The 27,879-nt window shown below is 45.2% G+C and overlaps 1 protein-coding gene and 1 non-coding gene across 4 annotated transcripts in view; both read left to right on the plus strand.

Annotated features, from left to right (window-relative positions):
- Positions 1–22,791, plus strand: part of GABRB3 (gamma-aminobutyric acid type A receptor subunit beta3) — a 292,198-nt gene extending 269,407 nt beyond the window's left edge. For all 3 annotated transcript variants that reach the window (XM_072950637.1, XM_072950638.1, XM_072950636.1), the window contains 3 exons: positions 3,482–3,634; positions 11,208–11,452; positions 20,980–22,791. In XM_072950637.1, the coding sequence (XP_072806738.1) occupies positions 3,482–3,634; positions 11,208–11,452; positions 20,980–21,321 (740 nt within the window). In that variant the 3' untranslated portion in view covers positions 21,322–22,791. The remainder of the gene's footprint in view (positions 1–3,481; positions 3,635–11,207; positions 11,453–20,979) is intronic.
- Positions 5,045–5,117, plus strand: TRNAA-GGC (transfer RNA alanine (anticodon GGC)). Its single transcript has one exon. It is a non-coding gene; the product is annotated as a tRNA-Ala (tRNA).
- Positions 22,792–27,879: the final 5,088 nt, after the last annotated feature.

The following is a 27,879-nucleotide window of genomic DNA, read 5'->3' on the forward strand; positions in this document are numbered from 1 at the left end:
ACTTGCTCTGGACAGTGAAGTGTGGGAGGGAAGTATGTGTGGTACTTCTCCCACGATGTCCAGCGCTATTCCAGATGCAGGAAGCTAAGTGGCTGTGTAGCACGAGAAAGAAAAATGATCTTCCTTGTAGAGAAACTGAGATTTGAGGGGAGTGGATATTGTGACAAGTACCTGGAGCATAGGGTCACAAATGCTAAGTGATGGGTAAGGCTTGAGATTACCATGAAATTGCAAACTAAGATCCAATATTGAATTTACTTTAGTGAGGATATTGAAGTTGCCAGGGGATTTCAGACTAAAAGTTAATACAGTTACTGACTGTTTTGAGTATTACACTTGCTGAAGAGCCCCATAAATAAACCCAATATTCCAGTTTTCATTCTTTCAGCACACCGGGTGGTTATTAATAACCAAAGGTGGTGTAGACGTTTAGCTCGGTATTACAGTGTATGGAAAATACAGTGCTTCACAGACTCTGCCTAGGGGTTTGTACAATGTACTAAGGAAGCTCCGAGCTTGGTAAACATGAATAATTATGATTCTAAAGAGAAAGAAAATAACTCGAGGGTAATTATTTACATTTGGAGGGAAGAAGAAAGGATTTATGGAAGATGTGGCATTTGACCAAGGCCTTGAAGAATGGATAAGGGAAGACATTTTTAAGGGGAGAAGAGTAGGTGTGAGTCAGCAGGGGCAGATAATATGGACAATTATTTTGAGGTGATAAGGACACTTCTTGGCTAGAAAATGTAATGTTTAATGCAGAGACATGGTGGTAAATAAAATGCTAAAGTTAACTTGGGAAAATCTTTTGGAGAAAGTAAAATTCCTGGGCGAATATTTTGACCTTTCTGGGAAGATAGAAAATATTGAACACCTGATGACTGTGCTTCTGACGTGTGTGGATGGCGTGTGGGGCCAGGGACCTGCTGGTGTCCAGGCCATGATGGGGCTTGGACCTGGCTTGTGAGCACACCATGTCTGTGACCCACATGGACATGGAATGTGATATAAAACAACAGAGTGTATCAAATCTTCGTCAAGGGAAGCTTCATTTCATAGATGAAGGGAAATTGGTTGGAAAAATAGATGAGCTGGAAAAATTGGTTAGCTGTTTGTGGAACAAGAACCAACATGCACATTGACTTCATATCAAACACAGAAACAATTGCCAGCCTTCAAAATAGGTTTGTGGTTAGCTCTCTATTGTGAACTTATCTGAGCTTAAAAATTTTAAACTTTAAATATCATGGGGGAAAAAGAAATGAAATGGACAGATTCAGCTAAGTACAAAAACTTAAGTGTTTCCATGCTCCCCACCCTAACCTGGTATGTAAGTTTCTAGACAAATAACTAGGAAAATACTTGCAAAGAACACAAGCAAGGGTCAGTATCAAAGGAACTTACATGAACAGTAAAAGCAGTAAGAGGATCAGAAATTGAGAAAAATGAATGAATAGTATAATTAGATTCTAAGATTAAGTACAGGGGGAAAACGAACATTTAGGATGTAATCAGTGAAAGAAAGTGATCGGAAGGACACATTTTTTCCCAAGGAAATTGACAAGTTTTTTTTAAGAAATATTACATCATATGGTTAGGTTTACCAAATGAGATAGGCACTTCCGTAAAGGGCGCCTAGTAGCGTGTACACCGGTGTGGGGGTGGGTGGGCGTGGGTGTGGGTCTTTTGCAAAGTAACTTGGGAATGTGTAGCAAAAGCCTTTACCATTGGCTAGGCAATTCCTCTTTTCGCCCACTCATCCTAAGGAAAGAAGTCTAACCATAACAAAGGGTCTCTGCTCAGAGATACTCCTAAGAGTATTACTTTAAGTTTTGTAAAAATGTAAATTACCTAAATGTATAGCATTCAGAGAGATGTGTTTATAAACTACAGAATCCATATGGATGTACTTGACGGAAAATTAGGACAAGTTTAAAATTGTACTCATAAGTAATTTGTAATAAGCATGAAAATGTTTATGCTCTAGTGACACTATGTTATATGCATTGGATCAGAGCTGTGTAAAAAAAAAAAAACAAACTGCACACACACATAGGCACACAAAAAATTGGAGGAAACTGCCAGGTTGTCAGCTTTTAAATCGTGGGTCTACTAGGTGATTGCTTTTCCCTTTTATATAATTTTGGCTAAAAATCTGGTTGATGCTAAAGTAGGAGCCCAGAGATTAAAGTCTTTAATCTTCTACATAGAAGAAGCAGTCAGACGAGAGAATCGGACTGACAAGGGGACAGAATATAAGGACAGAGGGGGATGTGAAGTCAGGGAAATGCATACGTTTAGGGGCAAGAGGGGCTAGGAACCCGTCAGGCCTGGAGCAGGAGGAGAGCAAGACAAGTGGGGTTGAGGAGGGGAGGGAAGGTGGGTAGAGTGCATGCTTAGCAGGCATGAGGGTCCCGGGTTCAATCCCCAGTACCTCCATTAAAATAAATTAAAAATAAAACCTAATTACCTCTCCCCAGACACCCCCCTCCCCCCTCCAAAAAAGAAAAGAAAAAAGCGAGGTCTCCTGAAACTTTCCGGGAGCAATCTCAGGAAGAGGGTACCATCTGTCAGTGAAGGGAGGAGGGGAGTCAAGGAAGCTGATGATCAGAGAAGGCTGACCTTCCAGCCGCTTCATTTGTGTCCAGAAAATTCAGAGCTGTGGCATTTGAAACTGATAAGGTGGACTGTGGAAACGGACAGGAAGAACAGGAGGAAACAGAGGCCCCACTGGCCTCGCTCCAAGAAGAAAAACAAAATAAAACAGCAGAGGCAAATGTGTAAGTGCACGTGGTGTGAGTCAGCGGGCTGTTTTCTGCTCCGCAGTGGTGGCGGTGGCGGTGGCGGTGGGTTCAGAGGTGCGCACATGAGGGGATCAGCACTGGGATTCGACCACAAGGAGGCGGACCAGGTGCTTCGCCGCCGCCCGCAGTGCCTCTGTGCCTTTTCTGTGGTGCGAGCAGAGCAGGTCGGAGTTCGCGGCCGCCTGCGAGCCCCTCCCGCTCTCGGGGTGACCCCGAGCCGCCCGGGTTGGTCCCGGGTCGGCGCCTCGGACAGCTGTGCGCGGTGTCGCTCTAGGTGGACCGACAGGGCATCCCCTGGTGAGAACCGTTTTCAGCGCCATCTCCCCGATCTGCAGTGGAGAGGAAGGGGACCGTTAATTGAAAAGTAAACAGGATAGCTGGCACTGTTCCCTAGGCGAAGCGAAAAGCTTTCCCGAAGTTTTCCCGGGGTAGTTCTCAGCTGAGCATCTCACCTTGGAAGAGAAGCCTCGTCGGGAGCTCACGCGCCGACTGCAAATCATTCCTCTGCCGGTTTCTCTGTGAAGACCGTCCGGCAGACGGAGGGAGGCAGGTTGCATGGCTGTGGACCCCTCCCCGTCCCGGGCTTGCCCGGCGCCTGCCGTTGAGCAGGGCAGCCGGGCCAGCTCTCGCCCGCCGCGTCCGCCCCGCAGTGTAACCCTGTCTGTTCCCCGCAGGTGCCTACCCTCGGCTCTCCCTGAGCTTCCGGCTGAAGAGAAACATTGGCTACTTCATTCTCCAGACCTACATGCCCTCCATCCTCATTACGATTCTCTCCTGGGTGTCCTTCTGGATCAACTACGATGCATCTGCGGCCAGAGTTGCCCTTGGTACGTGCTCTTTGAAAATGATACCTGAAATGGGAAGTTTATTTCAACACGGCTTTTCTGACCTCATGACACCAGGCTTGCCCACAGAGCCGCTTTTTATCTTGAAACACTAATTTCATGCATGACTCCCTTGATGCGTTAATTTAATTAGAAGGCTCAAATGGGAACTTTCATGCCCACGAAAGGGAAAATACGCTTGCTGAATATTTGCATAATAAAACTATTTTTGATACTAATTTAAAGCAAGGATTAACATCTCCTGTTCAAAATTATTATGTGGCCCAGAAAGAAGACTTCATTAATTGTGCATTCTTTTTTAAGTCAGAAAAAGTCAAATGTTATACCATATAACTGGAATTACACAAGTTAATGAGCATTCAAATACGTTATTAGATGCTGAGAGAATCCCAAGAGTTCTAGTGACCTTTTCTGGCCACTGGTCGTTTGACAGCTGGACTGCTAGCTGATGTACAGTGTGTATTGTGTGTTACAGTATTATTTCTAATATTTTTTGATAATTAAGGGAAGGCTTAGATTTTTAGAAAACAGTCTTCTCTACTGAATTAATTGTTATGAACCTTCATGGACAAAATAATCATTTAAGTACATTTTGGTAAGTACAGAGTGAAGAGCAGTTGTCCAGCCCATCCCTTCTTTGGGTAGGGTTGAATTTATTTCCTGGAAGGGAAGTCAATAATACCTTTCAGAATTGATGGGAAAGAATTACAACACATTTGCTGGGCACCCCACAGAGAAGCTTAAGAATCGGGGATCCATTTGCTCCTGTTTCTTCCTTTTTCTATTTACTGTGGTTTCCCAGGAAGTGACGTTGATTAGCATTTTGCTTCCAGGGGAATGTGTATACACGTGTGGACTGGATGCCTGGTTTAGACCCACAGATACGTGACTTCCACAGATTCAAGATCAGATTTTTTTTCCTCGTGAAGTAACATACCATGGTGACCTGGATAGCTATTTTTAAGGTGTTTGGTGAATATCAAAACACTAAGAATAGAGTATTAAAAAATCCAAAGTGCTGTATTAATCATTAATCTGCATCTAATGGGTATGATAAGCTTTCTCCTAAAAAAACCTTCAGGGTTTTTTACAGCCTGCACAAGTTACCTTGTAACATTGGTGTTTGCTGTAGGTTTTGCTTTTTTTTCTTGCTGATGTTGTTAATATTACTAGATTACTCTTTGTCCAGCTGTTTTCTCTTCTCACCCAGAAAATTCAGAGCTAAAATGAATTTGCAGGGGCAGACCCAAATTTTGTGGAACTGTTAGCTAATACAACATCAAAGGGGTCTCTTTAAGAAAAAGACTGTATAAAATCCACAAGTGCAGAATTTCTGAGACCCCCCTCCCCGAACCTGTAAGAGGCCTGAATTAAAGATCAGAAGCCCAGAAGGGAGGGTGTAGCTCAGTGGTAGAGCATGTGCCTGGCAAGCACAAGGTCCTGGGTTCAATCCCCAGTACCTCCACTAAAAAAATAAATAAATAAACCTAATTACCAGCCCATCACCCCTCTTTAAAAAAAAAAATAACAAAGATCAGAAGTTGATGTTCTGTGAGCTTCCAGTGAATCTGCCTCAGAGAATCCATCATTTTGAGGTAATCACAGAATTACAAGTACCAAAGAACCATAATTATCTGGCATCACTGGAAGTGTGATGTACTGAAAATGTGAATTTCTTGATTTTCTAGATAATACAGACTCTATAGCTCCTTAATTGTAAAACACTGTCTCCCACAATATTAAAAAAAAGATCCAGCTGGAGTGGGTTATAGTGGACACAACCTCATTATAGTGTATAAAAGTAGATTCCACTTTTTCTTAACAACATGGCATGATTACTGTAAACCTAAATCATCTTTCTGTAGTTTTGCTGGGACAAAGAGATGGTCTGCCTATTGTAGAAAAGCGTGTTACAGCTCAGTGTTACAGCTCAGTTGTGACAGCAACCTGGATCCGAGCGAGAGACCAAGCAGCACTTGGAGGTTGGAGAGCTCAGGTTTATTAAGCCAGCGGGCCCAGAGGAGTTAACACTCCAAGCTCTGGACTCCGGCTGTAGGTTTACAGAGGCTTTTATAGGCTACCAGTCTACACTTTGCAACATTTTGTAACATCATATACAAATAAGATATAACAAAGGTGACTAATCAGGAACAAACTTTGTAGAAATGGACCAATCAGGAATGAGCTCCAGGTAAACGAAGCACCACAAATGGACCAATCAGGAGTTACTTTAGAGAACCAATAGAATCTTAGGGGTAAGTTCTGCTTTCCTAGAAGTAATTTGTTTCAGAGTTTGAAAAGTGATACAATGCTGCTGGGCCAGGGAACCAAATGGTGCTCGCAGGATGGTAGTGGCCCTGCCTGGCGGTCCTGCCGTCATCGTCATGGAGCTTCCCACATCATGCTCAGGGTTGCTGAGGCATTACCGCTGGAGTTGTGCCGGGTTCTGACTGATGTCAGAAGTCTGGGAGGAAGACGTGAAGGCAGTAGTGAATGGGTGACTACCAGTACTGAGGTGGACCTGAGGCCAGGAGGTCTGGGCAGCTGTGATCTTTGGGCTGCAGTGTCTGGCCACAAAGAAGTCCCACAGGCCCAGCTGGGAATGTGGGACGCCAGCACTCTCACTCCCTCTGTCCCAGATTCTTCCCCCACAAGGCACGGTCCCTGAGCCTGGGTCTGTGCACAACTTGGGGAGTACCTGCTGGACGACTCCAGTTGGTGAAGGGAAAGTGTATCATGAACCCAGAGTAACAACAGCAACCGTCATTAAGGCTGAAACTTACCAAATACCGAGGGGCCAGGTTCTCTGCAGGGTGGTGAGGGTGGTTACCTTATCCATTATGCAGGGGATCCAAAGGCAGCGTTACTGTTCCCATTTTACAGAGTGGGAAAGTGAGGTCAGAAAGTGAGTCAGAACTGATACAAAGCCTTGTAAGATTAAGTGTCAGAAGAAAGATTTTAATCCAGTTTGACTCTGGGGCCCCCTCCCTTAACCACGACAGGTGATTCCTACAGTGTCAATAGACATGTGTTACACAGAAGCGTTATTTGGTTGTAAAAATGATGGTTTTTTTTTAAAAAGCATAGCAAAGAGTTATTATTGGTTATTCTGATTGAGGGGTCTCTCTGAATCTTTAAGATGCCAGTGTGCTCGGTGCTTTTTGGAGGGGATATAGCCCTGGTTTGGAGGGCTTTGACTGGAGAACTCCCCCTCCGCCAGCCCCACTCCCGTGTCTTGCTGTGAATCACACGCTTTGAAAGGCTAAGTGTGCTGTCTGCCTTCATCCTGATTGGCTGCACAGTGGCGAGAGCTCCCGGCTTCTAAACGAGGTCTGCGCGATGTGGGTCTGCACGGAGGGGGGCTCAGTGAAGACCCCGGGGCACGGTCCCTCCGGCACGGGCCCTGTCAGACCTGGAGTTGTCCACGATTGTCTCTCTGTTGAGAAGGGAGGCGCTGGCTCTTCACCCAGCTGTGCTGCGCAGATGTCCTGTGTGCTTCAGCATTTCATGCTTCTGCTGCCCAGGGTCTGCCCCCTTCCTCTGTTAACCATTCGTGTTGGAAGCTACCAGACTGCAAAGTTGGGAGTTGTAATTACACGGTCTTCACGGTTTCCTCAAAACCCCCGAAGTGGAAATTTATACTAAAATCACTTAGGCCACATTATCTTGATCATAAAGAAGAAAAACTATCTTTTGATTAAATGGTATAAATTATATTTTTATTATAAACACAGCTTTTCAAATATAATATTTCATTAACATAATGTTAATGAGAAATAAACTGAGGCTAATAATTATCAAGATTAACTGGTTGGTAAATGTTCAAAGAACGCAGAAGGGCACCACTTAGCCGTCTCCCGCTCTGCAGTCCGACGGGGTCCCCTTGGAGATCGAAAGTTCAAGGCAGGGCTGCCAGGACTGGGTCTCCTGCCAAGAAACTGGAGACTATCAGAGAGTGTATTTTTCTGTAATGCTGACGATGATCACATTTGTCGTGAGTGTTAACGATGCCAGTTACCATGATCCAGTCACTGCTGTGTTTAAACTTCACAGCAGCTTTGTGGACCCATCAAGGCTCGCTCAGGTCGTGCTGCTGGGACGTGGCACAGCTGGGCTTTCTGGCTGGGCCGTGTGGTCCTACTGTCCAGGCTGTGAACCCTTGCCGTCCACCACAGTCCAGTTATCCAGATGGGAAGTAGGGTACCAGGCATCAGTGAATATGTGGTCTTCTAAGCTGAGAGGTCTCATGAGCCTACCCTGGAAAGAGTCACCGCCAAGCCTTACTCCTCAGGGACTCCTGGAGCCGGGGGTGATGGGCCTGAGGCCAGTGTCCCTGCCCATTGTCCCCACGGCCACATGCACCAGGATGAGCGCCCGTTCCGTGTGCTGGCTGTCCCTACCCTGTGTTCCTTTAGCCCATTTCCTGGGGACATCTCCTGAGGCTCGTGTTAACACATATTCACTCAGAATAGTCAACTGGAGAGCCAAAAGCAGTGACTAAGGCAGGGCACTCTCCAAAGTCCATTTGGAAGGAAAAACAAAAATAACATTACAAAATTTTTGAAGGCTGAGAGAGCACCAATGTTGTAGCATCTGCATGGTGTTTTGCTTGTCTTTGTAAACTGTGATGATCGCATTGCCATTTTCAAATTTTAAAAATCCCCAGGTGCACAGGAATTTTATATTAAAGGGGACTCTTAAAATACCGATTTCCTTAGATTCCATCAGCGGACATTGTTTGCAGTCAGAGGTAAAGACAGTTCCATTCTGCACTTCCCTCCTCTTTTACAGCAGGTCAGAGCCGGGTAGAGGGAGCACGTGTTTGAGGACAGAAGCGGCCTTCTTGCCTCTTTGCTACCGAAGGCAGGTTCGTGCACCTGCCGCACCATGAGGCCAAACAAACTGAAACGTCAGAGTTTGGAGCAGAGAAAGGTTTATTGCAGGGCCGAGCAAGGAGGACGGGGTGGCTTATGTGCAAGAAAACCCCAAACTCCCCGAAGGGTTTCAGCAAAGCATATTTAAAGGCAGGTGAGGGAGGGGGTGTCGCAGGGCACCTGATGAGCTGGCGCACAGTCCTCTGATTGGTTGATGTTGGGGTCACAGGGCATTAACACTGTCAACCCCCGGGTGCCAGAAGGTCTGGGGGCCACGTGCTCTCAATCAAGCAGTTAATTTCTTCCTTTTGGTGGTGGCTTTCAGCATGTGAAAAACTCAGGAAATCTATATGAGATACTAGTATCTGGGTCCTTCAGAGAGGAGCTGCAGCAGAGGATGTGGCGGAGGGGTCTGTCCCGGGAAGACCCCACGGGGTCCTGCTCGGTTACATCTTCTCCAGAGGGCGTGAGTGCAGGGAGCTCTGCGGCCTGGCACTCCTCCAAGGGTGGTATGGGAATCCAGAGGGCATCAAAGTAAGATGTTTAACAAACCCACCCCCTCTCCCGGAGAGTTGGGTGGGGGTCTGGGGAGTTGGAGAAATGGTCTGGTGAGACTGTGCGGAGGGGGATTCAACCTCTTGGGCCTGCATGATCTTCTGGCCTTGGTGACATCGTTGGTTTTTTGAGTTACTGTGACCAAAGGACCATGGCTGAGGCTCTCACCTTTTTGAGGGAAGGCCTGACTAGCAGTGACCCTCTCCTTTGGGTCCTGGAAGGCACGTGAGTAATCGCATTCCATGGCATGAGCTGCCTGGGTAGAAAAGAGCTGACTCTTTGAAGCTGCCTTGCTTTGGGGAGGCATCTTAATATTTCAAAAGTACTGTGTCAGAAAGAGCAGGCCAGCTTCAGTAATGCCCGTGCCACAAAGAAGTGAGTGGTACAGCCCGTTCCCCCACGTGTGTGTGGCTTCACTCAGCTCAGCAAGCTCTGGTCACGTCACCAGCCAGCGTGTCCTCTGCTCTCTGTGACTTCAGGTCATCGATGTGGAATCTTTGTTCACCAAGAACATGCCCAGTGCTACGGGAGAATTACAAAGTTTGTTCCTTGCTTGTTGTTAGAGATAAAACTTAGCTCCATTAGGGAAAAATGAGATTATTCACACGATACTATCTAGAGAATTGAAAATAATGACATGAAAGGGAAAAAAACCCTAGGATCTGATCAGTTGCCTGAGAGCATGGTAAGATGCCGTGCTTTGAGTCAAATCATTAACCCGTGACCTGTCCTGAGCATATTATGTACCCTCTGTCTTAGTTGAGAAGGGAAGTCACTCTGTGAGGTCATCTGTTCCCAGAGGCTTCACTCAGACATTCCCCGTCTTTGCACTCAGGGCTGGATCATGTCCTGAATGGTTTTAAGTCATTGCCTCATTCCCCTTGCTTCATATGGCCTCGTGGCAGTGTCACTCCAAAGGGGGAAAGGAAAAAGGCCTCGGTTCTTGTCTTACCTGAAAAAGAAGAATTCAGACAGGAGACTTAAGTGCTGTGTTGTGAAAGATTTTAAAGATTATATTAGTAGAGCCAAAGTACACCTGCAAGAACTGGCGGCGGGCTGATCCGAGGGCAGATGGCAGTGGTCTTTGTACCTTCTCTTAGACCCTCACTTAGAGGTGGTCTCTTGAGTGATTGATGGCTCTTGTCCTTGGAGTGCTTAGTCATGTCTGTCCCCTTTTGCACATGTCCTTACCCATGATGCACACAGGAAAAACCAGGGGTGGGTGGGTCCTAAACCACAATGCTAACGATATCACAATAAGCACTGGGTTACGTCCAGTTAGGTCCTTGTCGCTCCCATGCAGTTGTGGCTGTCAGGTCCTAACCGGTTTCTTGCTGGCACTCACTTAGAGGAGGTAAAGCCGCTCTGTGCTGGAGGCGGGCACACCTCCACCTGTCTGCCTGGGGCTCTCACTCATTTAACTAGCTAACAGGAAGAGCCGTTTTCTTCTGATGGTCAGGATCATGGATCCCCACTCATGGCCTTGCCTCTCCCATCATGCTTTCTTAGATTCTTCATAGATTCATTCTTCCCGGAACTTCTCATCCAGGCATGTAGTGTTTTATGATGAACCATGGGTTTATTTTTATTTCCTCCAGCTTTCAGGCAGAACAGCCTCTGCTTTGCTCCAACCCTTCCTCATCCACAGGCCAGGTGTGCTGGGAGGTGTTGCCTTGGGCTTAAAAGAAGTCAGCTCCCTGCCTGCAGTGTGACCTGCAGACCACACAATACATTTTGTATTCTATTGCATTTTTTTACTGAAGCATAGTCAGTTTACGTGTGTCAGTTTCTTGTGTGCAGCATGGTGTTTGTACTATGGTCAGTTTTCAGTATAGTCAGTTACAAGGTGTCAATTTCTGGGGTTCAGCATAATGTTTCAGTCATACATATATATATATATATATATATATATATATATATATATATATATATATACACATATATTCCTTTTCATATTCTTTTTCATTATAGGTTACTGCAAGGTATTGAATATAGTTGATCGCCCAATAATATTCAGTCCATTATTTCCAACGACTTCAAGCTGTTTGAGAAAATAAAGAAGGAGAGTGAGAGGTGAGGACCTGGGGGAGGAGGTGCAGCCTCTCACCCTTCTGTTTCTCTTACAGGAATCACCACCGTGCTGACCATGACGACCATCAACACGCACCTTCGGGAGACGCTGCCCAAAATCCCCTACGTCAAAGCCATTGACATGTACCTCATGGGCTGCTTTGTCTTTGTGTTTCTGGCCCTTCTGGAGTATGCCTTCGTCAACTACATTTTCTTTGGAAGAGGCCCTCAAAGGCAGAAGAAGCTTGCAGAAAAGACCGCCAAGGCTAAGAATGACCGTTCAAAAAGTGAAAGCAACCGGGTAGGCCTCCCCATCTGGGCCCCTCCACCCTGCCTTTCCTGGACCCCCTGCCCCTGCAGCTCATCAGATGCTGTAGCTGCATGACCTTTGGGTCTCAGGCATGTGGGCTTGTGGGTCACAGCCTGCAGTGTTGCCTCTGCAAGTCACCGAGTTGGATATAAAACCAAAATCAGTGCAGAAGTTGGAGAAGCCAAGAGCTTCCCAGTTTCCTGTGAAAAGAAAAAGACATGTGGAGATTAGAATGAATGAAACTCTGGGGCATGGGACCTAAACTTGACAAACAAAGGCATTTTTCACCAGGGGGAGACTATATCTCAGTGGTAGTGTCCATGCCTAGCATGCACAAGGTCCTGGGTTCAATCCCCAGTACCTCCATTTTAAAAATATTTTTCACAGCATTGTAGTATTCCTTTAGTGGTCCAGTTACAGATGTGATTACCCAGCATGCCGCAGCCCCTCTGCTGTCCATCCTCTGGTCGGCCGCCGTGGTCCCCAGTGCAGGGCAGGAGCAGTGGCTGTCCCAGGGCTCCTGTGGATGTGTTCAGCAGGATGCCAGGGCCAGCAGACCCTGCTCTAGGTCCCATGGGCTCCGTACCCAGAGGAGGGCTTCAGTTAGGTCCCCCTCCAGCCCACCTCAGCTTACTCTCTACACCCTTCCAACTACTAACTTTGCAATTCGATGTCGTTTCAGTGTAGTTTTTTAAATAAAAGCAATATGTTATCATGATTATAAACAGTACCTCAGTGACAGCACACTATTGTTTCTATAAAACTTTTGTCTTTATCTTTCTATCTCTTGCTTCCTTTCAAGTCCTCGGAAATACACTTCCACCCATCTCCCTGCTGGGCTGGTCCTTCCACTTCTTTGTTTTTAAATTCTTCTTGCTAAACTTACTGATTTCTCAATTCTTCATGGGGCTCTTGGTGTGTGGCGGGCCTGGGGCTCTGCAGCAGCAAAGCACCACCCAGGAGCAGCGTTGTGTCCGTGGCCCCAGAAGAGGTCCCCAGACGTTCATGAATGAATGAATGGCTCTGAGTAGTTCCCATCCTTTCAGCAAAATGTACATAGAGCTGGTCAGAGAAACCAGGATCTGTGAATAAAATCAGGCTTCCACAGGCAACGTGATACGAATTTCTTCCTGGAAAGTAGACTTTGTACTATACTGGTATGTTTCTAAATAGGCCCACCTCTTACTATGAATACACAATATGCTTCGGTCATGCTGTTTCCAAGGCAACTGGAATTCATCGTATCATTATTGTTTCCATCACACAGACACATGCACATACGGTGCTGCTCTTCCAAATTCCCTCATTATTTAAATGGATTACAAATTTCTTTCTTTTCTTCTAAATGAAGCTCTTTTAGAAAGGTTGAATTGTTGTGCTACAGAAATACCTTTTTGTATGTGAAGCTTATATTTTAAAACAAAAAGAGACAACACCCAAACCTCTATATATCCACAGAGAAAATTAAGCAGCTTGTAGAATTATACATTATAATATGTTATAAATCAGATGCAGAGGGAAATTTGTGAGTCCATTTTTGATTGTTTTTCTGAAAACTTCTTTGTTTTCCCAGCAGTTTTGTTAAAGCCTTTAACATACTCACATTTTAAAAAACCTGTAATTGTAGATATCAGCCCTGACGGTTTGACGTTAACATCCACCTGCACGTCTGCTAGTTGTAAATGTATATTTGATGCTCTCAAAGATAAACAAGAAGATTTGTGGCTGACTACTCCTAAGAATTCAGTGATAATTTTAAAGTAGAGATGAACCCCCCAAAAGTTCATACCACATGGTACAGATGTGTGGTTTTTTTGTTTGTTTGGGGGAGCTAAGTAGGTATTTGTTTATTTGGATGGAGGTGCTGGGCATTGAACCCAGGACCCTGTGCGTGCTAGGTACATGCTCTACCACTCAGCTATATCCTCCCTGTTTTAAAATTTTCTTTTGTTTGTTTGGTGTTTTGGGTTTTTTTTTTTTCTGTCAGATGGTACAGATGAATGAAAAGAAAGTGAGAAAAGAATCACAAATTTAATGCAGAACGGCACAGGCCAGCAGCTTCTGGAGTCCTTTGTAATTACAATTATTCACTCATTCTCTTGGGGCTGTGTCTCGGGGCTGTGTGTCAGTGCAGCCAGCAATGGCCTCAGAGAGCCCCTCTGCCCTACACGGGAGCCCCGAGGCTTGGGGGCTGCAGATGGACCCTGGGTGACAGGAAGGGCTTGGGCTGTCATTGTCTCTCCTGAGACCACTGCCCTTGTGTCCTGAACATGATGTCAGGGCAGTGTCCTCAGGGGCCCTGTCAGCCACCAAGATGACCTATGCCACCAGCAGCTGCCTTTGGGACCACGGGACTGCTGACCCCACTGTCAAACCAGGAGTAGGTCTTCCTTACACTCAGTGGCTGAACTCTGTTTTAACTTAGTACTTAATTCATCATCACACGGTCACTTAATTTCCCTTCAGACTGGCAGTGTGATGAAAATCTTGACCTTAATTTACGCATGCTTAACCTCTGTTTGTTCCTCAGTTGCTTCTGTACCCAAGACTTAGTCCTTGGTTGCAATGCAGGTATTATGGTTACAAGCCTTGTGATATTTCACAAATTGACCAAATGGTATTTGAATTTCATGAAGTGGCAGAAAGTCATCATTCTTGCCAAGGATTCAGCGCTGCAGGCTTGACATCATTCCTCATACGATACATCGTATTTTCCTAAAACTAGAGTATTTTACTTGTTTTGAAGCTTGAAGGTAAGGAGGAAATGAGACATCACCAATGTGCCAGTCTGGTGACAGATTCTTGAAAAATACGAGTCCCTCTGGGATGCATTCCACACGAGATGTTTGTCATCTTTGAATGTTTGCATGTGTCCAGGTTACAGGGCAGGAAGAAAAACCACGTGGAAATCAATGAGGCTAATTATCCTGGATATGAGACAAAGTCCCCAGAATAAGGAGGATCCATGAAATGCTTCAGAAATCACGCGTCCTCAGCTGCCATTCTACACGGGGCATTTCAGTTGTGTGTTTCACCCACAGTCACCTCCATCTGTTTTAAGAGTTAAATTCTAGATAGGGAAAGAGTATCATCTTTTCTGGAAATATTTGTTTACAATGTTCAGTTTCTACGGTTTAACAGATTTTGATAGTCTTTCGTTCTTTCAGGGAAAGAAAACCCACCTTCTAGTAATTTTGGTGGAAATTTTCTACACGTGGGTTTCACGTTTAAATGAAAACAATGCAGATGTAAAACTGTGTCATAAGCAGCCGAACTAGATTGCTCGAATGGCTTCCTTTCAGCGTGACTGAGTCATCGGAGCTGCTCACTCGCTCTGAAATGGAGTGGCGGGACCGTGGCAAACAGCCGCACGGCAGCCACGGTGTCAGAGCGCCGGGAGCACCCCGCTTTTGTAAACACTGATGATGCTGAGTTTGGTTTCCCTCAAGTGGATTTCCTTCATGACAATCCAAGGGCGCAGACTGAGACCCCATCCTCCTCAAGTCCTTTCCCAAATGCCCCAAACTGGCCACAAGGGACGAGGGAAGACAGGATACTGATTAATACAGATTTGTCAGCAAATCTTGAAAAATCAACTCAACGCTCAGTTGACCTTCCTTCTGGTGTCCTCACTCTCCCTGCGGCTTCCTGGAATCACCGCACGCCTCATGGTCTCCTGGCCTTTGAGTCTCTCTTCCCAGAACCCTCTCTTCTCCTCCACGTCTTCCCCTCCTTCAAGACCTGAGCCGGGCGCCTACTCCACGATGTTGTCCTCATTTTCCTACTGCTTGTTCCCGTCCCGCCTCTGTCACTCCCCGCTCCAGGACGCGGGTCTTGCCCCTGTTCTCCCAGCCTCCAGGGCGCACGCCCTGTGCTGGTCGCATTTCATGGGGCCACCATGCCCTCTCCTAGGCACCCTCTGTTCTCTGCATCCGCCAAAATGTGTGCACCCTGGCTGGGACGTGGGAAGTGCTCAGAGAATGCGCGTCCACGAATGAGTGGTGTTTGTCATCAGTTAGGTCCCACTGCACCCACGTGTTTTCTCACTGTCCTAGAGGGAAGAGGGGACAGTTCATAAACACACCTTTTTATAAATTCGCGTGAGACACTGAGTCATTAGAACCATCAAAGTCCAACCTAGTAAACGTGATACAAAGTACTCCTTTAAGAAAAGACATGTCTTTATTTAATGTTTCTGTTCTATACAGTCATTATCAGCCTCTAGATTTTGCTTTCTTGCTTTCTTTTCTTTTCTTTTTTCTTTCTTTCTTTCCTTCTTTCCTTCTTTCCTTCTTTCCTTCCTCCTTTCCTTCTTTCTTTCTTTCCTTCTTTCTCTCTCTCTTTCTCTCTCTCTCTCTTTCTCCCTTTCTTTCCTTCTTTCTTTCTTTCTTTCTTTCTTTCTTTCTTTCTTTCTTTCTTTCTTTCTTTCTTTCTTTCTTTCTTTCTTTCTTTTCTTTTCTTTTCTTTTCTTTTCTTTTCTTTTCTTTTCTTTTCTTTTCTTTTCTTCTCTTTTCTTTTCTTTCTTTCCTTTCTTTCTTTCCTTTCTTCTTTCTTCTTATAGAGGTACTGGGGATTGAGCCCAGGACCTCATGCTTGCCAAACATGTGCTCTTCCACTGAACTGTCCCCTCCCCGTTCCCCCAGATCTGGATAAAAGGAGCTTTGCATATGGGATTTTTGATAACTAGAAAGAGAGATGGTATTGTCGACATGTATTTTAAAACGTGCATAAAGGGCAATGTGTGATACTTTAGAAGCTGTATTTGCTGACAGTTTGAAGCTCTCATCTGCTAGACCCCTGTTACTTAGCAACGACCATCTCTTATGGCAGGAGCACAGGGCAGGGCCCGGGGCAGGTGTGCGGTGGGGCTTTGCACGCACACCCAGGAGGAAGGACCCAGAGCCTTTGTGTGCTTTCCAGTGAGACGCACCCCTTCCCGAGTGGAGGACTGGGCCCTCCCCCCACGGCAGTGTTGTACTTCGTGTACTGCTACGTAGAATGTAGAGATTTTCAGAGCTAAATAGTGCTTCCTCTTTTTTCTGCCTTCAGGAAAACAATTTCAGTCTTCTGAGGGTTGAATTAATATGTTACCATTAAGAATCGGTTACCATTAAGAAGAATAAATTCTACATTATGACTTAAAAAAAACAAGCATCTTCCCCCTTTGGTTATTTTGTGACTCAACTTAAGATAAATTTTATTTTTAAACATATTAGCTCACCATTTAAGTAACTCTGTTTAAATGTTGGACATTTAAATTAAATCTAATTGGGTGGCGGGGCTGGGTAGAGCTCAGTGGTAGAGCGTGTGCTTAGCATACACGAGGTCCTGGGTTCAATCCCCAGTGCCTCCATCAAATAAGTAACCTTAATTATCTCCCCCCCAAAAAGCAAAAACAAAACAAACAAAAGTTAAATTAAATCTAACTGAGCTAGTTTGATAAATGATCTCGATTTATTAAATCTCTTTAAGTGATAACCTAGTATGTTTTCTGCCATGATGGAAAAATCAGGATTGTGGTGGGGTGTCCCACATGTGCACCACGGTCCTAAAATAACTGAGTCAACAGGCTTGCCCTGGTTGGCTCCCTCTGCAGGAGGACCCTGAGCTCCTGTGGCATAAGGCACCAGGAAGGTGCGGGAGGTGGGGGGCAGGGGACAGAGGGATAAAGAGAAGAGGAGAGGGGGAGGGTAAAGCTCAGTTGTAGAGCGCGTGCTTGGCATACACAAGGTACCGGGTTCAACCCCTAGTACCTCCATTAAAAAACAAATAAATAAACCTAATTACCTCTACCCCCTCCAATGCAATAAAGTAAAAAAAAAAAAAAAGTTAAACAAACAGAGCCTTCTTTCTGCTCCAATCTTGCTTTCAACTCTCCTCAGTGTAAAAGCCAGCTCTTCTGACCCCATCACGCTCGCCTCCTTTTTGCCTTAGGAGCGAGCTGACCGCAGCTTCCGAAGCAGGTTCTTAGGGACAGTGGCTGCTTCCCGGGACCCCAGCATGCGCACAGCCCCGGGGGTCTCTGCGGGGGGCCTGCTGTGCCTGCTGCGTGGCTGGCCTTGCCTTTGCTGTCCTGTTTCAGCCACACCTTCATTTACCTGTCAGGCTGCTCCTCCCACGTGACTCAATCTCCAAACCACCGGATGCTTCATCGATCCTCAAAACAAGAAAAAAGAGTTTTCTGTTATGAGAGTCTTGCAGCTAAACATTCGAGGACAAGGTAACAAAAAGAACAGAAATAGGCTAGTTGCAAACTCTTAGAAAGGTCTACCGTTCTTAGTATTTTCAAGATCCAAGCCCCATTTGAATTTTTCCCTCCAGTGAATTTAAAATAAAGAACAAAGCTCTAGTGTTGTTCTGTCAGTGCTCTGCTCCTTGCCCAAGCGCGAGTCTCCCTGAGAAGCCCTCTCCCCAGTGAGTACGCTGTTCTCTTGGTCCATCTGCACGGCCCAGCATCCCCGGCGGGCTGGCTACGGGAGACCGCAGACCGCGGTCCATCCCCACTGGGCACTCCTCACTCGTCACGCGGGGACACTGGGCACAACCCAGGCTAATGCTGCAGCGCCCTGTGTGGACCTTGCAAGTGTGTCTAAAGGAAGCTCGGGAAGGGCCAGGAGACCAGGTGGGAGCAGGGTGGTGAGGAACTGCACTCCTTTCCCACCCTCTTAACTGCAGGGACACAGACTGGACCAGGTGGTGTCAGAGCATCTTCGCTGCTGTGGACATGCCAGGGGTCTGGCGTGGCCTAGAGGAGATGCTGGGATGGGTTTCAGTGGCTGGTGGGGGGCAGGTAGCGCCTCCTGGCGTTTCTCTCCCAGGCTGCCCTAAAGGGAACGGAGACCAGTGCCGGGGACTCCAACTACCTTCCCCCTCTTCCCTCTCTCCTCTCAAATCCATCTTTTATTCCTCATCCTGCCGCTTAAGCGGGGCTTCAGAAATATGTCACTTTGTAACCTAGAAATCACTTCTATTTCTCATTACCTAAAGGGTAAAGGTGAAACTCCTTTAATGGCTTGACTCTGATCTGCTTCCCATCCATCTCCAGGTAGACCTTCCGGTAACCAAAGGTGACAGGCAGATGATGGTGGCAGCGTTAAGAATGACAGTTCTCTCCTCCATTTCCAGCTTAGCTCGTGCCAGGAATTGAGTGTGTGTCTCCATTCTCTTCAGGACTTGAGTCCCACTCACCTAGCCGGCCCTTCTCAAAACACCTGAGTCATGCTTCAAGCCTTTGTCTGAGAACTTCCTCCTCATTCTTTGAGGCCCAATTCAAATGCAAGCCCCCCCGAAATGCTCCCTGCTCCCTCCTAGAGGAGTTAGGATTGCTGCCGTAACAAATGACCACAAACACCGCCACCTAAGACAACACGCAAAGATTGCCTCACAATGGGAGGGACAGTGGGACGTCTGGGTGCAGTGGGGCTCGGTTGGGTTCCTTGCTGAGGGTCTGAGGAGGCTGCAGCAAGGGTCCAGTTGGGCTGTGTTCCCTTTTGGAGACACTGGGCATAAATCTGTCCCCAGATTGATTGAGGTTGCTGCCCATGGTTCCTTGTGGTTGTTGGACTGAGGCCCCGTTGTCTAGCTGGCTGCCATCTTTGCTCCCAGAGGCTGCAGTCCCCTCAGTCAAGGGCGAACCCAGGTCTTCCTGCACTTCAAATCTGTCTGGTTTTCAACTTCTGCCGCATCTTTCTTTCTTTCTTTTTTTTTTTTTCCTAATTTCAACAGTGTTTTATTCTTACAGAAGCATATATATATCTGTGTACTTCCCCCATTTCCCCCACTCCCATCTTTCTCATTTTCTTTTCTGCTTCCAGCTGCAGAAAGTTCTCTATTTTCAAGGTCTCCTAGGTTAGATTGGGCCCATCTGAATAATTCAGGCTAATCTCTCTATTTTAAGGGCCATAATCTTAATTACATTTTCGGAGTCCCTTTTGCATGTCAGGTATTGCACTCTGGGGAGGAAGGGGCAACCTCCTGATGGCCACACCTCTCCTTCCCCGAGCAGAACTGAACGGTATTCCCACACTTTGGGGCAGGCAACCTCTGAGTCTTTTTTGGTGCCGGAGCCCGAGTGGCCCCAGGGTATTTGCAGCCGCTCCTGTGCGTGGGCCACTTTGGGGTCTGGAGCCACCCCTTCTGCGGTCCTGACACTGCTCCGGGATGAGCACAAGCCCCCAGTCTTCTCTCCTCACCTCATCCCTTGCACATCTGGTGCCAGCCACAGACCTGCTCCATGAACGTTTCACGGCAGACCAACGAATCACATGGACCCCTGGCGTGATCATGGAAAGTCTGAAGCTGTATTTAGCACAGGATAAAATGTTATTTTAAAGTTTGGCTCCAGTGTGAGAAGGGACTTAAGCTTATCCTAAACGCAGATCCTAAGAAGGAGGCCTCCTGCCAGGGCCCAGACTGGGCGAGACTGTATCCGGGCGTGGTCTTCAGCTACTCCACCAGAATCTTCAGGAGTGTCCATTCGTCACAGCACTCACTTGTTTCTTTATGGTGATTTGGATATTTTTGTACCATCAGAAAAGGGGACATCATATGTGGAATCTAAAACAAAAGAAAAAAAGGGATACTATAAACTCATCTACAAAACAGAAACAGACTCTCAGACACAGTAGACAATCTTACAGTTACTGGGGAAGAGGGGTGGGAAGGGATAAATTTGAGAGTTTGAGATTTGCAAATGTTAGCCACTAGATATAAAACGGATTTTAAAGCATAGATTTTTTTTAAGTTTCTCCTGTATAGCCCAGGGAAATACAGTCAGTATCTTGTAATAACCTTTAATGAAGAAGAATATGAAAACGGATATACATATGTATATGCGTGACTGGGACATTGTGCTGCGCACCAGAGGTTGACTCACTGTAACTGACTGCACTTCAGTAAAAAAAGAAAAAAGAAAAGAGGACAAGCTGACTCCGAAAAGGAATGGGAGAGTACAGTTTCTCTCCAGTGTGTCGTTGTGGAAAATGGTTCTAATACCTAAGTTAACCTCTTGAAAGGCATTTGCACTTTGATTTTGTCGTCAATAAGGACTTGTATTCATAACCTGAAGTTTCAATTTGAAAAGGACTTCCTGAGTTTTTGTAATTTTCTATGTGAGAATTTTTTTTTGGATACAATTATGGTCTTATTCGGGTTGTTTTGTTTGTTTGTTTATGTATATTTTTTACTGCAGTGCAGTCAGTGTACGGTGTTGCGTCAGTCTCTGGTGGACAGCACAGTGCTTCAGTCGTGCAGGAACATGTACATGTTCGTTTTCACATTCCCTTTCACCGTAAGTCACTCTACGTGAGAATTTTTAAATCAAGGAAATAACATCTCTAACCTGCAGTTAAGCCCACAAGATGACACTTCTCACTAACACAAAGCACTGGGTTTGACAAACGTGCGGTTTCTCCTAATGTACAGGCCGTGACAGTGTGACGTCAGCCTGCCCCGGGTTTGCATGTGCAAATGAGGTGTCCCGGCTTGCTCGCGGCTAACAGGGTATGTTTTCCCATCAGGTGGATGCTCATGGAAATATCCTGTTAACATCGCTGGAGGTTCACAACGAAATGAACGAGGTTGCAGGCGGCGTTGGCGACACCAGGAATTCAGCAATATCCTTTGACAACTCAGGAATCCAGTACAGGAAACAGAGCATGCCCAGGGAAGGGCACGGGCGGCACATGGGGGACCGAGGCATCCCGCACAAGAAGACCCACCTACGGAGGAGGTCTTCACAGCTCAAAATCAAGATCCCCGATCTGACGGATGTGAACGCCATAGACAGATGGTCCAGGATCGTGTTTCCATTCACTTTTTCTCTTTTCAACTTAGTTTACTGGCTGTACTATGTTAACTGAGTGACTGTACTTGATTTTTCAAAGACTTCATTTAACACTGAGTGAAATATTACTCTGCCTGTCAAGTTTTTATACCTGTACACACACACAGACTCACACACGCAGACACACACATATATACATACGCAATTGTATATATATGTGAACTTTCTCAGCATATATATAAAATACACGTGTATATGAGGATGTATGTGTATATGTTTATACACACAGGCGTAAGGACCCATGTGTATGTAAAACAAATACACATACATATCTACATTTTGCAGCTATGGACAATTTAACACAGGATGCATATTAAAGAAAGTCATAGTTTTTTCTTTTTTAATTGAAAGGGACAAGCATCGTCGAAATAGTAATGCCTTGAGAATGAGGGCGCGAAACACAGTATCATCCCCAAGTGTGTCTTTGACGATCATAAGTTAGATGTTTTAGTTTAAAAATCAGAAAGAAACTCTTAGTTGTTCTTCAAAAACTCATGCAGTGGTATTGCTAGTTTAGAACGAGTCGCATACTTCACATCCTCTCTTTCGGTTTATTAAGCGAAGGCTTTTGGCTTGAAAGGTGATGGGGTTTGCTTTCGCCAGGCAAACTTCTTCTGTACTGGGTCAGTGGATGATGTGAGCCCCTGGCGTGGGCTCACCTGTTTTCTTACATGTAGATACAGCCCAGATTGGTGTCTGAATGTCCATCTTTTGCATTGGGAACAGATGGCATCTCATTGTAAGTACTCCGATGTACAGTGTCTTTTCTGTTCACCTGGAGTGGATCCAGCTTACGTCACGTGCGAACACAGTGGCACATTTTGGCGATCTTTAGTTGACATTTCAATCACTGGAAATGTGCTCCACATCTCTCACAGATTTCCAAGCCCGATACCTAACAGAAAGCTTGGACGTCTCAGGTTATTTGAATAACTCTAAGGTCAGGCCGTCTAGGATGATTTTCCCCCTTGTCTTTGAGTTATCGACCACTTATAACATTGTGTGTTCATATAAAATATATTTGCATAATATGCATATCCATGTATATTTACCGAGATTTGGTTTCTTCTGCTTGCTCTCACGGCAGCATGCGAGATCAGATTTTTCTTTATGTGCTGTACCTGCTTTCTGTTTTCTAGAATTAAGATTGAAGCTCAAACACTTCTGTTCAGTTTCAGCAACCGAGAAGCATCCTCACGCCTTTATTTCTGTATCTGACATCTCTCACAAGCACATCCAACTCCTCCTAGTGGAGCTGGGACCCTGCAGGAACACGACCAGTACACACCATGTATCACCCCGTGACCCATGACCGTTCTCTTGAGGCCAAGGAGAGCAACCTGACCACAAACACAGTCACTCTGGGTTCTTTCTGATCCACAGCCTCATCAGTATTTGGACTTTTTAAAGCTCGTAGAAACAAGACAAGGTGCACCGGTTTCATAGATGCAACCTTAACTTACTATTTAGATGAGATCTTTCTAAAGAAAAAAAAAAGAGATGATATATTTTTTGTAAACAATATTTCTATCACAGGCATCCATAAACTGAAATGACTACAGATTGTGCAAACAGATGTCACAGTGAAGTTAAGCATTTGGAGAAAAAAAAAAAGCAAAATATTCAGGAAAGAACTGCAAAATTAAGACTTTATCCCAAAACGCCACACATGCCTCACCCTCTCTGTTCTGTCCAAAACCAGTGACCAGAGTCTCGTCCAGCGCTCTCATCTCTGGCCCCAGCTCTCTCCCTGTAGATAGAGGCACCCCCACCTCCCTGCGGGTGTGGGTGCCGAGGGCTGTCCCCAAGAGCGACCACTACTTGCTTTTCCTTGGAGGCTAATGACAACCTTGAACTTGCGGGCATTGGTAACAGTCCAAACCCACTGTCAGGTAGACCCGTCCACAAAATCTCATGCTAGAAGCAATGGCCAATTTTTATTCCCTTTCCCCTCTTCCATTCTTACCTTTTTTCTGCATCTTCTCCCAACCGCTGCTCTCTGGTTTTAGTTTTGTCCGGAGACTAGCCAAGTGATTTCTTGTTCTCTGGCTTTTCTCTGACAGTTTTTTCCCATGGGTAACAATGGGGGATCCTAACAATTAAACAGATTGGGGAGAACCTTGTAAAGTGGCCTTATCACTGTTAACATGTTAAAGAAAAAAAAAAAAGACATTGTGAAGACCTTATCCCTTTCAGCACTTCAGGTACCTTTTCCTTATATCAGCGATTTCAGGCGTGCGCTCCACATGCAGAAAAGGGACCCAGACTGCACATGAGCGCTGACAAAAGTGTCAGCGGCTGCTTCAAGTGTAGGATTTACACGTTCAAAACTGTGACATTAATTCTTTCTGGGAGAAAAGTGATTCGAGGTGTTTTCGATGCACCGTTGAGGTACCCAACTCTCAACGGCAGAGACCTCCCCGGGGCTCAGAGGAGCTGCAGTCTCCCTCCCAAGGTTTTCCGGATATAAATTTGCATGGAATAGTCATGATAGCTTTTGAGCTTTTTATATGCATTTGGCACCAAGACTGGGATCCACAACTTTGTAGACACTGCGATGACGTTAAACATAATAGCTATACTATAAATAGTGTTTGTAACTACACACACACACACACACACACACACACACACACAAATACATATATTCTGTAAAAAAAAAACTTTTTAAAATCCTTGGATATGTGTTTGCTTTACTCCATTTTAGAAGAAAATTACTTTTCTTCTAATAAAGTTCTTTTATAGCTTCTCCATTTTTAAAAGTTGTCCGAAATACTGAGAAGCAGAACTCCGTGCTGGCAGAACAAAGCTGAGTTTGGTTCTCCGCTCAGTTACGACGTCCTCTCATTTTTACTCCAGAGTAGTTATGGGAGCCAGTGAGTAAGGCATGTCGATGAATTCTGAACCCGGATCCCTGACATTAATCTGAGGTGGCTGTTACCCACATCCAGACTTCTCGAGTCAGGAGAGAACAGTTGAATTTGGAATATAATGATCTCTCTTTCTCAACACCTGAACGTAATAAAAAAGTTGATTTTCTATGTAGTCCTGTCTTTCCAAAATGCTTCACGGGGACTCAAAGCGTGCAGAAAGATCTTGTGATAAGTTTGGGATTACCCCTATTCAGATACACTGGAGACAATTCCAGAGCCCACTACATACATCCCTACAGAGAAAGACGGAAAAGACCGAGGCATCTTGAAACAAGTTCTCGTTCACCAACCCCAGGACTGTAGAGGCTTTCGCTGTCTATACCATGAGATGTTCATTTCCCTCGGAATCTTAAGTGCACTAGGAATATGTCACAGTAATACCCTGCTCCACGTGCATCCTCACTATCATGTGTTTGTAATGCCAGCACCCGGAACTTTTGCCATGTTCAGCCACTCACATCAGAGGCACTTCTCCCCCGGCCAGCTATGGAACTAACATTCTCACCAAGGAGATCTTCAGTTCAGAGGTGCTGCCAAGCCCGTTGGGACTGGTTTTAAGGGGACAGGCACATGGCAACTGCAGGTGTTCATTTTCAGCCTCTAGTAGATAATCCCACTGGTGTTTGTCCCACAATGGCGTGTTGTAAAACGGAGGACGTGTCCGACTTTGAATCTCCTGGCTTGAAGTGATAAACCATCCCATAATTCTTACTTTAACTCGACACCTGAAAACCAGTTCATATTTCTGGCCATTTTTCAGTAAGTGAAATGGGACAATTAGCAAAATGTTTTGTTACTCGTGGAATTGACTCTGGTTCTCATCTTTTGTGAGCCGTCGTCGGTCAGGGCAACACTGAATCGTGGGGCAAAGAGCTGCCCGGGTGGGTTAAATTTTCCCAGGACACAACTAGTGTGCCTTGGATCGATTATTACCTCTTCTACTGCATTGAAAGGTGCCATGTTTTCCTGAAATACTCAATTCCCAACCCCTGGGTAAACAGTGACCTCCCAGAGCGTGACCCCTGCACCATGCCTCTCCTTAGGACGAGCCCCAGGAACCGCCTTGTCATTCTTGTGTCACATTTCTACTTCACAAGTCAGTGAGTGTGTTCAAGGTAAGTACAGGATTATTCTAATAGGAGTAGGCGACTGCTGTCATGATCAATTCCCATGTTGATTTCATTTCATTGTAAAGATAAATTAAAACCCAATTTTGCTTAAGCACATTGATGTAATTTTTTGGTATTATTTGACATGAAAAAAAAAACAGCCAAATTGAGTGATAGATACAATATGAAACTTGTTGATGAATGAACTCAAATTTATTAAAAAAGGACTAACTGACTTAAATGTGAAGGCGGATACAGTTCTTCTTCCTTGTCTACCTGTTGTTGAAATGGGGTGGTTACTTTCATTCCGGGTATTTTTGTTGCACGTGCCCGTTTAGGTTATGCTGAAAGTAGAAAGAAGTAAGCTCAGAACTGACTGCCTGTGAGACCTGTTGGACCCTGACTTTTTTTTTTTATCATGATTGATTCTGAACTTCAAAGGCCAACTAGACACACAGAGATCCAACTTGTCCTTGTCTTCAAATAAGTGTTTTAAGAGAGAAATATTTTTATATTAAAGGTCAGACACAGGTGGTATGGTTCCTACTCTTTAGTTCTTGGGAACCAAAAAGCAATTTTCCTCATTCTGTCTCCAGTGAGAAAGTAATGAGCAGTGTCTGTTAGTGAGTGAGGGAATGAATGAATGAATGAATGAATGAACTAGCTCAGATCCTCAGACACCTCAAACCAGACAGAAATCTTGTTGGGAAATACATCTCTAGACCCCTTGAAAGGCTGCCGGCTCACATGTGCACACTGTGAAGGGAAAGCTCCCCACGGTGGTTGTCAGTCTTAAAAATGCCCTCAGCCAGTTAAGATTTAATGGAGGTTGGATTCAATGGAACGTAATCGCCTTCCAATGTGCCTGCTCTGAACAAAGTAATATAAACTCGTCAGTAATTCCTTACAGTTCGTGTTTTCTTTTTCTTTCTTTTTTTTTTTTAACCTATGGACCAGTGTTTTACATCCCTAGTCCACTTGGTCCCGATCTGGACCTATTTCACAAGAACCCTTTGTCTAGGACTGGAACGCCACTATGGGGACAGTTCTTACTTAATTGGGCTACAGTACTATTCACTCGGATGTCAAGTTGAAATTACCAATAACTACAGAAAAATAAAGGATTTTCAAATTGTCATCAAATTTCTTAAAGCTTCTTTTAAAAGCATCCCACCTTTGGTTGACCAAGAAAGCCCCACTGAATGCAGGGTCCATTATACGTGAGAGCCTCTACCCAGAATTTACTCACCCCTGGTCCCCATGGCTGCCACGGGCCACAAACACATTAGGCATTGTTTCCCACAATTCTCTCCCACCTCCTTTTCACCAGCTTTTAGAGGACAGGGATGGTCAGATCTCCTCTGAATGGGAAAATTATTCTTCAGAGAAAATTGACTCTTTGGACCCTGTGATAACATTATTAAGTTAGGACGTTTAGCCCCTGTGGGGCTAAAGCAACAATGGTTAGCGACTGAAGCACTCCTGGCATTAGAGGGACTTACTCTGTGGCCCTTGCCTTTTCCATAAATAGGTTCCACTCAAAATCCACAGGCAAGCAATGCAGACAGAATTTGTAAGCAAAATGTTGTCCCCAGAAGCGGCCGACTTCACATGATGTCTGGTGTGGGTGTGGGTGTGGGTGTGTGCATCCTGAAACCAAAAAGGAAGCTAGTTAGCAGCCCTGGTAGTCAGTGATTACAAGAAAGTATCTTTCAACTTAAATCTGCATTTCTGATTCCCCCCCGGGTCCAGCGGCAGTCACCTGACCCTGTTATTTTAGGGAAAGGTGTTCACACCCCAGTTCTTCATGGGTTTCTCTTTCCCTTTCCTCACCTTCCATCTTCTGTTAATTGTAACTATACTTTAAAAAAATTTGGGGGGGAGTAATTACATTTACTTATTTTCTCACTTTTGAAGGGAATTGAACCCAGGATGTTACGCATGCTAAGCATGCACTCTACCACTCGAGCTATAACTTGAGCTATGCCTTCCCCATATACTTTTACATTATCAAGGTTGAAAACATTTACATTTTGCCTACCATCATAAACTTGCATTTTATTCTTCGATATGTTTATAGAGTGATTCCAAATGTTGAAAAGTAGTGAACAGCTCACATCATTGAGCTATATACTATGTAAGTGCTCAGGGTTTAGGATCTGAGTTGAGCGCACAAAAATATGTATTAGAAAGAAAAAAACAGAAATACTATAGTTAAAATTTTTTCTGCCTGGAAAGCAGGATGAATTGACAATGTGTGAGAAGAGATGCTCAACTCTTACTGCATCGTGGAGGTTGAGAATTTTGTCATTCAGCACGTGACTGTACTTCAGCCTTCAGGATTTTACTTATAAATTATTCTAATGTTACAGCAAAGTGTGTTACAGCTCAGTGTTACAGCAACCTGGATCCTGGCAAGAGACCAAGCGACACTCGGAGGGTTGGAAAACTCAGGTTTATTATACCGGCAGGTCCAGAGGAGTTAACACTTGAAGCGCTGGACCCCCAGGCTCTTATAGGCTACCAGTCAAG

Source organism: Vicugna pacos, chromosome 27 (genome assembly GCF_048564905.1).
Source record: "Vicugna pacos chromosome 27, VicPac4, whole genome shotgun sequence".
NCBI classification, from domain to species: domain Eukaryota; kingdom Metazoa; phylum Chordata; class Mammalia; order Artiodactyla; family Camelidae; genus Vicugna; species Vicugna pacos.